The sequence below is a fragment of the Astyanax mexicanus genome, chromosome 17, assembly GCF_023375975.1.
Source record: "Astyanax mexicanus isolate ESR-SI-001 chromosome 17, AstMex3_surface, whole genome shotgun sequence".
In the NCBI taxonomy this organism is placed as follows: Eukaryota; Metazoa; Chordata; class Actinopteri; order Characiformes; family Acestrorhamphidae; genus Astyanax; species Astyanax mexicanus.
This window is the reverse complement of record NC_064424.1, coordinates 9,930,228-9,945,169: the sequence shown is the minus strand read 5'-3', so window position 1 is coordinate 9,945,169 and position 14,942 is coordinate 9,930,228. Positions and strand designations below refer to the sequence as shown.

The 14,942-nt window shown below is 37.4% G+C and overlaps 1 protein-coding gene across 1 annotated transcript; it reads right to left on the bottom strand.

The window, feature by feature from the left end:
* Positions 1-838: 838 nt before the first annotated feature.
* LOC103022279 (claudin-4-like) lies at positions 839-7,817 on the bottom strand. Its single transcript, XM_007254179.4, has 2 exons — positions 7,225-7,817; positions 839-1,739 (listed from the first exon to the last, which is right to left on the bottom strand). Exons 1-2 carry the CDS (start codon positions 7,721-7,723, stop codon positions 1,117-1,119), a joined length of 1,122 nt encoding a protein of 373 aa, XP_007254241.3. The 5' UTR covers positions 7,724-7,817; the 3' UTR covers positions 839-1,116.
* Positions 7,818-14,942: the final 7,125 nt, after the last annotated feature.

Genomic DNA, 14,942 nt, shown 5'->3' with positions numbered 1-14,942 from the left:
TTTTTTCTGGCTTTTAAACTGAACTCAGTTACGTTTTCACATAAAATTCACACAAAAAAGCTTTTAGTTATTCCTTATGGTTACTATTACTATTAGCCTCTGCTGTGCTCCTGTTGCACTTCACAAGGGTGACCATCTGCACCAAACTGTGTGTATTTCTATACTTTTAAATTTTTGCAAAGCTTTTCAACACATTAAACACTAATGTGAGTGATAATTTGTAGTTTAGCGCCTAAACATCTGTAGTAAAAAATATTTTTTTAGCAAATGTGCATGTTAAAGATTAAGTCCATGTTTTCAAAAACAGAATGCGGTCACGTGGTATGCTTGCAGTTACAGATAAGCAACATAAATAACATGAAAAATACATTTACCACAGCTTTAGTCTGTCTGAGCGGAAGCTCCATCCACAACACGCTTGGTTTAGAAACCTGGCTGTATAATCTACAGCTGCAGATCTTTGGTAACATCCTTTTTTTCATATTTCCTCTGAGACCTTTAGAAAAAATACAGAATGTTTTTTTCCGGCAGTTTGTGTTTCCTATAAGCGAAACACACAGTTTATAGAATTACTGTATTTACATCACTTTCTTAAAGAAAAATAAAGCAAAAAATGACTTAATTATGAGTAAACTGTCAATTCATAAGAAATATAGATCCTTAATATTAATATTTCCAAGTACTGTTGTTATAAATGTACTGTTGTTTTCTACTTATTCACACATTCTTTTTGACAAACACATTCAATATTTTAGTATAAAATATGTAACTACTGCTCACAATCAAGCAAGTTGTTTTTTTTATTATTTACAACATAGTCAAGAATAACTGAGCCACATTTACTCTTTTTGGATTTGAATTTTTAATGATTTTCAATCATTTCAATCAACAGGATTTGATCAATGTACAGTATTGGATCATTCACATATATTCAGCAGATCAAAGTTCTTACAATGATCAAAATCAATGATCATGTAATATAAAAAATATATATAGTATATATATTTATACTGAAAAGAAATGAAAAAAAAAAAAACATGCCTTTTTGGACACAGTTCAGAGTTCACACTTTGTTAATGAATTGCTGCCTCAGTTCTTGTAGTCCCATCCAATTGCTCACACGTAATTCATTGGTGGAGATGTTGACCTGGCAGGGGCAAACTTGGCTGCTATGTAGGGTCGAGGCTCTTTGGGTGGGCAGCTCCCACATAGAAGCCCACCACCCAGCATCAGCAGAGCCGCAGATCCCCAACCAATGTAGAGCGCGGCTCCGAGCTCCCGGCGCTGAGCTTCATAAACCAGCGGGTTGTAGAAGTCCCGGATTACAGTGTTGGCAGACCAGCTGACAGGGACGAGGATGAGGAAACCAGCAATGATGAAGATCACACCTGCAACAATGCAGGCTTTGGCCTTGGCTGCCTCGTCCTCCATGCAGTTGGTACACTTTCCTCCAACCACGGCCATCAGCACGCCAAATACCCCCACCAGGGAAGAGATGATGACCATGGCTCGGGCTGCCTGCAGGTCCTGAGGAAGAGCCAGCATGGAGTCGTAGACTTTACACTGCATTTGTCCGGTACTCTGTACCACACAGTTCATCCACAAGCCCTCCCAGATGATCTGGGCTGTAACAATGTTGGCACCAACAAAAGCCGTGACCCTCCACATCGGCATAGCGCAGGCCATGACCGTCCCCAGCCAACCTACTATAGCCAGCATAACACCCAGGATCTGGAGGCCTTGGGATGCCATTGTTTTCGTCGGTCTGGCGATCAGACTGACCTCAGTTCTTCATGGGAAGGTTTAAGAAACGAGTCTGTTGAGTGGTACGAACAGACGTTTTATAGCTTTCACTGGAAGGGCGGGGTTCTTCTGCACATTCAGGCAAAAAGAAAAGCTGGTCATCTGATATTGGAGCAGCTCTGTTCTATCCATTGTTCTGAGACTCCTATTTAGTGGTACAGGCTGAGCGACCTCTAGCAGAATCACAGACACAAGCAGAACTGTGAAAAATGTGTTCATTTATTAAATGGGCAGACGCTGAATTAGGGTTGGTTATCAGTCAGGTATCACTCAAAAATTAACATCAGGTTGATGTCAAGCTCCAATGTTATATAGATGTAAAACTTTAGTTGGAAATGAAAATCGGGTTGACGCCAAAACCAAATGTCAGGTTGACATCAAGATCCAATGTTGGGCAGACACTGAATTAGGGTTGGTTATCAGTCAGGTATCACTCAAAAATTAACGTCAGGTTGACGTCAAGCTCCAATGTTATATACACCTAAAACTTTAGTTGGAAATGAAAATCGGGTTGACGCCAAATCCAAATGTCAGGTTGACATCAAGATCACATTGGTGTGGAACATTGGTTAAATTAGAGTTGTTTATGAAAGTCAGATATCACTCAAAATTAATTTTAAGCTCAAATGTTACAGATATTTAGTTGTAGTTTAAATGAAAATTAAAATTGGGTTGATGCCAAATCCTGAAATTGCCTTGACATCAAGCTCCAACCATAGACAGATGTTGAATTAGGTTAAAAATCAAAGTCAAGGATCTGTCAAAAAAAATCATTATTGAATTTAAGATGGAAATAAAAAAATAATATCCATCAAAACCGGACATTAGCAATCAGATTTCTTAAAATCCATATTAAAAATGCGACATTCTAAGCAAAAAATTGGATTTTCAATATCAGACCGAAGTTATTCATTTTTAAGAACAGTTAAACTTTACCAATGTGTGGATTAAATGGCTTATACAACATCAGGATATGAAAACCGTTTTATTAAAATGTTAAGTAATGTGCTTGCCTTGTTTTCAAAGCGGTATATTCACAAAATAAAATTAATCCAACAGTACTTAATGCAATAATGGGAACTCCATTAACTCCACAACATTTCTTCCAAATTAGCTTTCAGACCTCAAATAATGCAAATAAGTTCACAAATCAATATTTGGTGGAATAACCCTGTTTTTTAATCACAGTTTTCATGCATTTTGGCATGTTCTCCTCCACCAGGCTCACACACTGCTTTTGGATGGCTGTATGTCACTCCTGGTGCAAAAATTCAAGCAGTTCAGCTTGGTTTAATGGCTTGTGATCATCCATCTTCCTCTTAATTGTATTCCAGAGGTTATATATATATACAGTGAGTCCAAGAAGTATTTGATCCCTTGTTGATTTTCTTCGTTGGCCCACTAATAAAGACATGATCATTCTATACTTTTAATGGTAGATGTATTCTTACATGGAGAGACAGAAAATCCAGAAAATAAATCTAAGGAATATATATTAATTGATTTGTATTTCATGGAGTGAAATAAGTATTTGATCCCTTAGTATTCATTAGCAGTTCTGGCTTTTACAGACCAGTTAGACACTCCCAATCAACTTGTTACCTGACCTGAAGCCACCTGTTCTCACTAATCACTGTGTGAAAAACTGTGTGAAAAACACCTGTCCACAGAATCAGACCGATCACACAGATTTCAAGTCTCCAACATGGGTAAAACCAAAGAGCTGTCACAGGACCTCAGAGTCAGAATTGTTGACCTTCCAAAGCTGGAATGGGCTACAAAAAGATTAGTAAGGTGTTAGATGTGAAAGTAACAACTATTGGTGCAATTATCAGAAAGTTTAAAGAGTATAACATGACAATCAACAGACCTCGGCCCGGTGCTCCAAAGAAGATTTCGCCTCGTGGGGTGGCAATGATGCTGAGAACGGTCAGAAATCGTCCTGCAACCACTCGGCAGGAGTTAGCAAATGACCTGAAGGCAGCTGGGACCACAGTTTGCAAGGAAACAATTGGCAACACTTTGCGCAACAATGGATTCACATCCTGCAGTGCCCGAAAGGTACCCCTGCTGAAGAGAGCACATGTGGAGGCGCGCCTCAAGTATGCCAATGATCATTTGAAAGATGAACCAAGTTATTGGGAGAAGGTTTTGTGGTCAGACGAGACCAAAATTGAACTTTTTGGCCTCAACTCCACCCGCCATGTGTGGAGGAAGAAAAATGCTGCCTATGACTCCAAGAACACTCTGCCCACCGTCAAGCATGGAGGTGGAAGCATAATGTTTTGAGGGTGTTTCTCTGCCAAGGGTACAGGGCTACTTCACCGCATCACTGGGAAGATGGATGGAGCCATGTACCGCACAATCCTGAGGGACAACCTCCTCCCCTCTGCCAGGGATCTGAAAATGGGCCGTGGTTGGGTCTTCCAACATGATAACGACCCTAAACATACAGCAAAGGATTGGCTCAAGAAAAATCACATTAAGGTCATGGAGTGGCCCAGCCAGTCACCAGACCTCAATCCGATCGAAAATCTATGGAGGGAGCTGAAGGTCAGAGTTGCCAAGCGACAGCCCACCAACCTTCATGATTTAGAGAGGATCTGCAAAGAAGAGTGGGCCAAACTTCCCCCTGGTGTGTGTGCTAAACTTGTGGTTAACTACAACAAACGTCTCACCGCTGTGCTTGCAAACAAAGGCTTTGCCACTAAGTATTGAGTGTGTTTGGCAAGAGGGATCAAATACTTATTTTCCTCATTGAAATACAAATTAATTAAAATATATTCTTTAAAATTATATTCTGGATTTTTGTCTTGATATTCTGTCTCTCCATGTTAGAATATATCTACCATTAAAAGTGCAGAAGGATAGTGTCTTTATTAGTGGGCAAACAAAGAAAATCAGCAAGGGATCAAATACTTCTTGGACTCACTGTATATATATATATATATATATATATATATATATATATATATATATATATATATATATATATATATATATTGTTATGGCCAGCTCCTTCACACAAAACGCAATAATCAAATAATATAATTTATTAAATAAATAAAGTCTAGGCTGTATTTTACGTCAATTTGACGTAGGGATGAGATGTTTGGATGATGTTGGATTTTGGTTACTTAAAATTACGACAAAAAAACAACCAAATATCAATGTCATATGTCGTCCCTATTCCACGTCAATTTGGCGTTAGTATTAAACATTATCTTGACATTGAATTTTTGTCACCTGACGTCATGACCCATATTCAACCAGAAATTTACGTCTGTTGTCATTGGTGGCCAGCTGGGAAGTAGTCTGTCAAGTTGACATGGTTATCCAGATATCCCAACTCTATAATATTTTTATTTATATCAGTTTTGACACGCCTTAGATAATTTATATTATTTTATAAGTGGTTTAATTATTCACAAATTAGTTTTTGCAACAAAATATTTTAGTAACCCTCTTCAAGAACAATGATCTAGTTCTTTTTCTTATAAACAAATCACATTACTAATAGAGGAGCATTCATGCCAGTTGCGTTTCGACACTGATTTACTTAAAAAATAATGATTTACTCTATAATAATATTTAATTTAGGAAACAGTGTGGTACTTTCAAAGTAGCTTCATGTGAAATGTCCATTTCATAATACCATTGTAAATAATAAAAGAAAATCCTTTTTGTAAATACATCAGGAAGTCCAGATATGCAACTTCCTGTTAAACAGGTGAGGTTTAGAACAGTCTAAATACTTCTTAGGAGTGATTGTGCTCATGTAATAGAGCTGAGTAAGTGAGGAGGGAGGCTAAACTACATTGGTACCTATCGTGGATTAGTTAAATTGATTTAAAACTATTTTACATTAATCAATAATATTATGCAGATTATGTTGTCTGTCTGTAGATTATCATAATTATTCATTCATCATAAATGGATCTGTTTGGCTCTATTATCTTTTACTGTTTTTCTACTTAGTTTTATTAGTACTCTTTATTAGTACTCTTTAAGTATCTAAGTTCTACCCTACTGTTGTGTGAATCATATAGATTATTTTAAAGATAAAAAAACAAAGCATTAACTATTTAATGTAATGAACATGTAAATGAAAAATATCTATATACTGTATGTTTATACTACATACATACTGTTCCAACTAATTGCCACAATAAAAGCTTTATATAGTAAAAATATAGACAAAAAATGAAGCCATTTGTTTTTGAATGGGAACCATGATAAATGTAGGCTGAAATTTATCCTTTGTCCTTGTGTTTGAAACAGCCAATATATTATATAAAACTCACCTTACATTAAATTTTACATTGTACTTATTAATAAGTGTACTACCATTAAGGCTTATACTTACCATTTGACTGGAAAGTAAGTGACTGAATGATGGTTTCCTACTTACTTTTTAGTTGATCTGACAGTTTCACATCTTTTTTTTTTCATGCTTATCGAGTAAGAAAACAAATATATACATATTTGCATATTTCCTGCTAAATCCATATGCTTTTATAAAAAGGAAAAACTTGTTTGTATTTGTTTGAATAAATGCTTAGTCTTTTCTGTAAGTTTGAATGTCTCATGCATTTTCAATTACATGACGTGACCTGCCTGTGGCGTTTTTTTTTTTTTTCGAGCCACGCCTGAACTGGATTGTCAAGATACGGAGACACCTTCTTAAAAACTTTTTCCTAACGGCCTTCAGGTAGAGTCATGTATGAAAACTGAACATTTTAGCGCCACCAGTCGAACACATCTATAAAGTTATTCATATTTGCATCAGAACAGCAGAAACAAAAGCCAGTATTAGTTGTAACAGCTGTGGATTTATTCTTTTTTTTTTCATTGTTTTGATACTTAACAAGTACAATAAGAATGAGGTAAACTGTACAAAACAATATTTATTTACATTAAAAAAATCATTAGAAAATGCAAGTTAAATCAGTTAAATTGACACAGCGCTTAGACACAATGCTTTGACAATATAAGGTAACCATACTTTTACTTTCACACCAGAAAAAAAAAAAAAAACACATTCAGTTAAGGCAGTTAAGACAGTTAAGGCGGAAGGCTTTCATTGTGGTTCCTTGACGTTTTCTGTATGTTATGTATATAGAAATCAGAAACCAGGAACATTTACAAAAACTTGTAATTGTCCATCAAGTCCTCATGAAACCTGCTCAAAGTATTTAGTGAGACAGTACTTGCTGGACACAAGACAGTAAACATGGGCACAGAATCAATCCTTGAAGCGATTTAGAAGGTTTAGAAGGTTTCAGACGTAGTCCTTGGTGGATGGGGCGGAGGCTTGAGAGCGAGCAGCACTGTACTTGGCGGCTGTGTACTTCTCTTTGGGTGGGCAGCTGGAGCACAGCAGACCTCCCCCGATGATCAGCAGGGCAGCTGCACCCCAGCCGATGAACAGCGAGGCCCCCAGCTCCCTCTTCTGAGCCTGGTTAAGCATGGGGTTGTAGAAATCCTGGATGATGGTCTGGGCAGTCCAGCACACAGGGATCAAGCACAGCAGTCCAGAAACGATGAAGATCACGCCCGCAGTCACAGCAACCTTCGCCTTGGATGTCTCGTCCTCCACACAGTTGGTGCACTTTCCTCCAGCCATGGCCAGGAAGATGCCCATGATGCCCACGATGATGGAGATGATGGTGAGAGCTCTTGCGGCCTGGAGGTCCGAAGACAGGGCCAGCATGGAGTCGTAGACCTTGCACTGCATCTGCCCGGTACTCTGCACCACACAGCTCATCCAGATGCCTTCCCATGATGTCTGCGAAGTCACGATGTTACTGCCAATGAAGGCTGTAACCCTCCACATAGGAAGAGCACAGGTGATGATAACGCCAATCCATCCCAGGACGCCCAGAAAGGCACCCAGCATCTGTATCCCGGCAGACACCATCTTGTTGCTCTGTAGGTCTTTGTTAGCTCTCTTGCTGCTGAACTGGAACCCTGTGGTCTCTGTGAGCAAATATGGCACACAAGGCTGAAAGCAGATACTATAAGAGAGAACCTGGTTGGGGGGTGGGGTTTGTGACACAGGCTCTCTACCTCATAACCCGCTCTGCTGGTTTGGCTGTTTCGCCCTTGTTCCTCTCGAGAGATTTGGAACTGTTCTCTGGGAGTTTGTGACTCACCAGGTTTACACCTTTACATCTACCTCCCAAACAACAACACATTTGGCCTTATATAGTCAGTATATAGTCACATCCTGCTTAACTAAAGATTATTTTACCTCAGAAATTCAGTTTAAGAGTTGTTATGAGTCATAAATTGGAGGTCATTATAGCAGTATAGATTGGATGCACATATAGTACATGCTGATTTTAGCTCCCTTTTAATCAGTTAATTGATGAAAAATATATAATAATGCCTTCAGGACACACAACGACAAATAAGTCATCAAGGGAAGGAGTATTTTGAGGGGTCTGAGGAGAAAGAAATAACAAAACAATGCAAGACTGCCACCAAATCAGGGGTTGAACATCTTTTAACAAACACATAATACACAACAGTTGATTTTAGTGATCATTTCCCTTTCCCTTTCAATGCAGAAAACCATGTCATTACAGTGAAATCATAGCTATTTCAGAGTTTTTTCCAGCCCAAATCCTCCAAAATCTTAGGTATATCTAGATTATATCTGATTCAGATCAAGTTTTGTAGTCTGAACAGCACATGAAATCACATTGCCCAGAAATATCAGGGTTTGAAATGCGATTACCCTGCTTGCAGTCTGAACATAGCCTAAAGCTATTAATAAAGTTAATAAATGATTCAAAAGTAGCTTAAAAGAGAAGGTTATACAGGATGACTGCACATAATGTTTAGAGGACTGGGAAAGTCAGACAGTATAGGCAATGACACTCAGCAAACTTTTTTATATAGTTGAGACACTGATGAAAACACAAGCCAAACTGTACTGTACTTGTTGCCCAATAAGCAATAGATTTCAGCAATCCGACTCAGACCGGCCTGTGAGGAATGTTCAGTTTCTGTCGCTCCATAAAGCTCACCGATGACTTAAAATGTAATGATTCACAGAGCGGCAAGGAATTCAGGGACTATTTGAGCACACTCAGGAAATTAGAACCCCCACACACATAGCAACTGAACCATTTCCTCTGTGTCCCTTCAAGCGTGTGATGGACTTTGTGGGGGGAGGGACAGGTACACGGCACGCCTGAACTGGTTCAACCGGTTTGCAAATGTGCGACAGGTGAAATGTTGACTCACACTGCGTTCAGAACTAAACATCTAACTTCATCCTGGAAACAGATCATCCTGCAGTGGGAGTGGCTGTTCAGTGCTTCTGCTGCTTTTGTTGATGTTCAAAATTCGTTGATACAAAAGCATGTGATTCTTTGCAGGGTTTCAGTGTAAATACTGATAAACATGTTTAACATCAATTTAACACACATTTTCAGTTGTGAATTACATTATATTTTATTGACAATGCAGAAAATGTTGTTAATTGACAATATTTGGTTCCACATTTACTTCATTTAGTTCAAAGTCAACATGAAATCTGATGTTAGAAAGAAATAATACATCATTATGTCTATACTTATGACATATTTAACAGTGTTCCTTTAGACTTTAGCATTTTCACATCTATATTTTGATTGTCCTTACTTTACCCAGTTAACAGGTTTTAAAATTGTTTACTTTGTAATTTAGGTAACTATATATTTTTTTAGTGTACCAGGTTAAAACTGCACCAAACTGCAAATCTGTTTAACTCAAACCTGTGGAATCCAGTTTAAACCTGTGGAATATAGCTTAAACCTGTGAAATACAGCTTAAATCTGTGGAGTATAGCTTAAACATGTGGAATACAGCTTAAATCTGTGGAATATAGCTTAAACCTGTGGAATATAGCTTAAACATGTGGAATATAGCTTAAACATGTGGAATATAGCTTAAACATGTGGAATATAGCTTAAACATGTGGAATACAGCTTAAACCTGTGGAATACAGCTTAAATCTGTGAAATACAGCTTAAATCTGTGGAGTATAGCTTAAACATGTGGAATATAGCTTAAACATGTGGAATACAGCTTAAATCTGTGAAATACAGCTTAAATCTGTGGAGTATAGCTTAAACATGTGGAATATAGCTTAAACATGTGGAATACAGCTTAAATCTGTGGAGTATAGCTTAAACATGTGGAATATAGCTTAAACCAGTGGAATATAGCTTAAACATGTGGAATATAGCTTAAACATGTGGAATACAGCTTAAACCTGTGGAATATACAGTTTAAACATGTGGAATATAGCTTAAACATGTGGAATATAGCTTAAACCAGTGGAATATAGCTTAAACCTGTGGAATATAGCTTAAACCTGTGAAATACAGCGTAAACATATGGAATATAGCCTAAACCTGTGGAATATACAGTTTAAACATGTGGAATATAGCTTAAACATGTGGAATATAGCTTAAACATGTGGAATATAGCTTAAATCTGTGGAGTATAGCTTAAATCAGTGGAATATAGCTTAAATCTGTGGAATATAGCTTAAACATGTGGAATATAGCTTAAATCTGTGGAATATATTATAAACCTGTGGAATATACAGCTTAAATCTGTGGAATATAGCTTAAATCTTTGGAATATCTTAAATCTGTGGAATATATTATAAACCTGTGGAATATACAGCTTAAACCTGTGGAATAAATGGCATCGAATTTAAATAAAAAAAGTGTAGCCCAAGTTTCATAATGGCTCCATTTCTAACTTTCTCTTCGGTGCTCCAACATTAACAGAGCTTGGCTACATACAGACTCCCAAAGACTCCACCATACACAATTCTAATGACAGAAATGTCTGTTATACATATATAATTTATAATACTGATACTGTGCAGGCCCCCATTCCTAACCCTAAACAATTCTGACCCATCAAGGTGTGGACTCCACAAGACTTAAAATGTCCTGTGGTTTCAGGCAAGGTGTTAAAAGCAGAAGTTTCCATAAAGACTCGATCAGCTTAACATCTAGGAAATTCCAAGGCCAATTGTTGGTGGGTATTGATCACTGCATTCTGGGAACGACCCAAAAGGCCTTCCTATTGTCGCTGAGAAAGCCCAACACACTGCAAATTGAAATGAGCTGCAAAAGCACAAAACACATTCATCAAAATAACAACACAGGCACTGCAAATACAGAAACGTGCTGCAAATACAACCACAAAACAACAGAAATGAGTCACAACTCAACAGAATTTCCTTGGGAGACCCTAAAAGATTCTGTATCCACGGGCGTAGCAGCAAATTCTGGGACCTGTACACTCTCAATGTCAGTGGACCCATGCCAGTACACAAGGAACGTGAGAAAAAAAAAATCTGGATTTTCATGGGCCCCTCTCCGTACTCAGGCCCTGGGTAATCTGGTCCAATTTTCCCCCCACTACCACGCCCATGGCTGTATCTCTAAACTACATCTTCAGTAACGTCTCGGACTTCACTGTATGTAAAGACAGGGGCGCAACTACATACTTTTTGGGGTGTATGCAAACGTAGTATCTGCGCCCCTGGGGGGAGAGAAAATCATGGGGGGGGGGGGGGGGGTCCTGTCATTGTGTAAAGAGAACTATTAGTGGCAACCAAACTTTTTAGTAAGTTATGTTTGTTAACTGTGATTACGACAGTTGTACGAATATTAAAAGTGCTGCTTCACCAAACTTTTCTAAAGACGTTGTTTAGGGGTACAGCATCTTTTATAGTCCCCCGGCAAAATTCTGTTGTGTTGTGACTCACTTTTGTTGTGGCTGTATTTGCAGCGCATTTCTGTATTTGCAGCTCTCGTGCTTTGTGCTTTTGCAGCTCTTTTCAATTTGTGGTGTGTTGGGCTTTCTCTGCCATCCTACTTTCCGTTTTAAAGTTACTGTATGTTGCTTTTGTCAAAGTGTCTCAGATTCGTACGCTCAGATTCGTTGCCTCTTCTATCTTATTCACGTTACTGGTCAGTGATACAAATGTTATTAAAATACGTTACATGGGCAAACGTATTGGAATACCTGCTCATAATTTTTTTCTTCCTAAATCACTGATATTTGTGGGAATCACTGTGTCTAATGTCCAGGGAAGTCTTTTTACTAAATCTTGGAGCATTTTTGTGAATATTTGATTGTGTTCAGTGCCCAAAGTCTTTGTGATGTCAGGATGTTAGATGATAACCCCACCATCTTCAATCAGCCCCATCATTCCAGAGAACATGCTTTATACTTTATACCTATTTAGCCTATGACTGGCATTAGGCATGATGTCAATAGTTTATGTTAATCTGCTCTGGAGAGTCATATTCATTTCGACCTACTGTGCATGTTAAAGGTTTAGGTGTGCTTATTGGGGGATGTTTATCCATTGTTTTATTTGTTTAAATTTCTTCTGGACTTGGATTGGCATAATGACCAGAACAACTTGGTCCTGTGTGTAATTTTTACAAGGAACTTACTTCATCAGAATTGTGCATAACGCAGAAGTCAAACTCCAAACAAACTCCACATTTCAGAGGAGTATTTAGGAGCAGGTGTAGACCCATCAATCTGGCAGTGCCGAGCCAACAGCTAGGCACATTCTTCTGCAGTAATTTAGTGGTGTGACAGGTGGAACAGTTTACTTTACATGTCTGAACTGGTATTAGTATCTTCAAATCAAAGCTATTTTCTCTTACTGCACTGTTGCAACGATTGTGTAAGTGTTAGACTGTGACAAAACACCCACAACTTCACCTTTTTCATAGTTAAATAACACTTATTGTGCTATTGAGTAACTGATTGTATACTTCTAATGCATTTACTCAGTGACAACTTGTTTGCAGGTGGCAAAAAGACATATCAAAAATAATAATTTATGTAAAGAGTATTACAATTACTTCCGATTAACATAAACCTATATGTAGGAATAGGGCTGCAGAATAAATCTTTTAGCATAATTGCAATATGCAATATGGGCCTTCACAATAATCATATCACAGGGCATATCACATATCATTTTTCTCATGTTCCATAAATATATTTTTTAAAATACAGCTCTGGAAGAAATAAAATGATGAGTTTCTTTGATTTTACCAAATTGAAAACCTCTGAAATATATTTGAAAAGAAGATGGATGATCACAAGCCATAAAACCAAGCTGAACTGCTTGAATTTTGTGCACCAGTAGTGGCATAAAATTATCCAAAAGCAGTGTGTAAGACTGGTGGAGGAGAACATGCCAAAATGCATGAAAACTGTGTTTAAAAACCAGGGTTATTCCACCAAATATTGATTTCTGAACTCTTAAAACTTTATAAATATGAACTTGTTTTCTTTGCATTATTTGAGGTATGAGCAGCTCTGCTTTTTTTTTGTTATTTCAGCCATTTCTCATTTTCTGCAAACAAAAACCTCTTAATGACAATATTTCTATTTGGAATTTGGGAGAAATGTTGTCCGTAGTTTATAGAATAAATCAACAATGTTCATTTTACTCAAACATAAACCTATAAATAGCAAAATCAGAGAAACTGATTCAGAAACTGAAGTGATCTCTTAATTTTTTCAAAGCTGTATATTAAACTTCACTCCAATATATTTTTTTCCATTATTATGCAGCCCCATTTAAGGCTAAATCTCATATCTTTTCCATTGCAGGTGCTTTGATACTGAATATATTGAACCAGATGTGTTTGAAGAGAAAGAAAACAGTGAACCTAGAATAAGGAGTGGGAACTTATTAAAGCGGGACCACTGCTGTAGTGATTCTCAGTGAGTTCAAATACTTGCAAAACAGTTCAATGGTCCTTTGTAGCTCCACTCAGGTGTGCAAGGCTGTGATATTTGGGGGAAGGGAGGGCGGTGCTGCGTGTGACGCCTAGTCCTGATCCCTGTAATGAGAAGTACAGCTCAGGAGAGATTTTAAATTAACAGTCATTGCTTTTCTTCTAAAACATTGTTTTTGTGAATCACACAAACTGGGAGCAGCGCAAGGTTTATGTTTCTTTTTTTTGTAAATATGTGCTTCTAAACATACAAAACAATAAGAATTACCCCCTATAAGCCATGTTCCTATAAGGCAGACTTCTACACCTTCTACATCTAAAGACACCTGTCCAAAAGAAATCCTGTACAGCTGCCATCATAAGCATGAGCACATCAACATCAGCATGTCTTTAGATTATGGGAAATATGCTCAAAAGAGTACCTTAACATTCACTAAACGTCTGGCATGCTTCTGGTTATCTTGCTTCACTGACTGCATTCCTGCAGCTGAGAGCAAATGAAGTGGAACATGATGACATACTGAAACATATCAGGCATACCTGCAGTAAAATAGTCACAGTTTTTATGTGTGTGCTTTATATAAATATATTCTCCATTATTCACTTCACCTCTCAGTGCATTTAACATTATACAACTATTTATCTAAACTATTTTGGCAGAATTATTGGTACACTACCTTATTTATGTTCTCGTATCAAGGATGTTTTGTTGAAGTAACTGTCTGTACTGTCTACTAGATTTTGAAGCATTGCCGTAAGGATCTGATTGCATTATTTATGTATTTATTTACTTATTTATTTATTGGGTTTGAGAAATATTTGATCACAATTTATATTTATTCTCTGGCTAAATAAGGCTTGTGCCAAATATATATATATTTGATTTTTCCAAATTGGAAACGTTTGGAATATAATTAAGAGGAAGATGGATGATCACAAGCCATCAAACCAAGCTGAACTGCTTGACTTTTTGCACCAGGAGTGGCATAAAGTTATTCAAAAGCAGTGTGTAAGACTGGTGGAGCAGTTTTCATGCAGCCCAGATGAAAACTGTGATATTTCACCAAATATTGATTTCTGAAAACTATTTGAATATGAACTTATTTCTTTGCATTATTTGAGGTCTGAAAGCTCTGCATTTGTTTTGTTATTTCAGCCATTTCTGATCTTCTGCAAATAAATGCACGGAATGAAATGAGAAATGTTGTCCATAGTTTATAAAATAAAACAACAATGTTCATTTTACTCAAACATAAACCTATAAAAAGCAGATTCAGAGAAACTGATTCAGAAACTGAATTTGTCTCTTAAATGTTCCAGAGCTGTATATAATTTATTTACATAATAAAA

Coding starts and splice junctions, on each gene's coding strand:
- LOC103022279 (XM_007254179.4), bottom strand. CDS start 7,723: ATGGTGTCTGCCGGGATACAGATGCTGGGTGCCTTTCTGGGCGTCCTG. Junction 1,740..7,224: donor GGGGGCCTCGCTGTTCATCG/GCTGGGGTGCAG, acceptor TGGCATCCCAAG/GCCTCCAGATCCTGGGTGTT.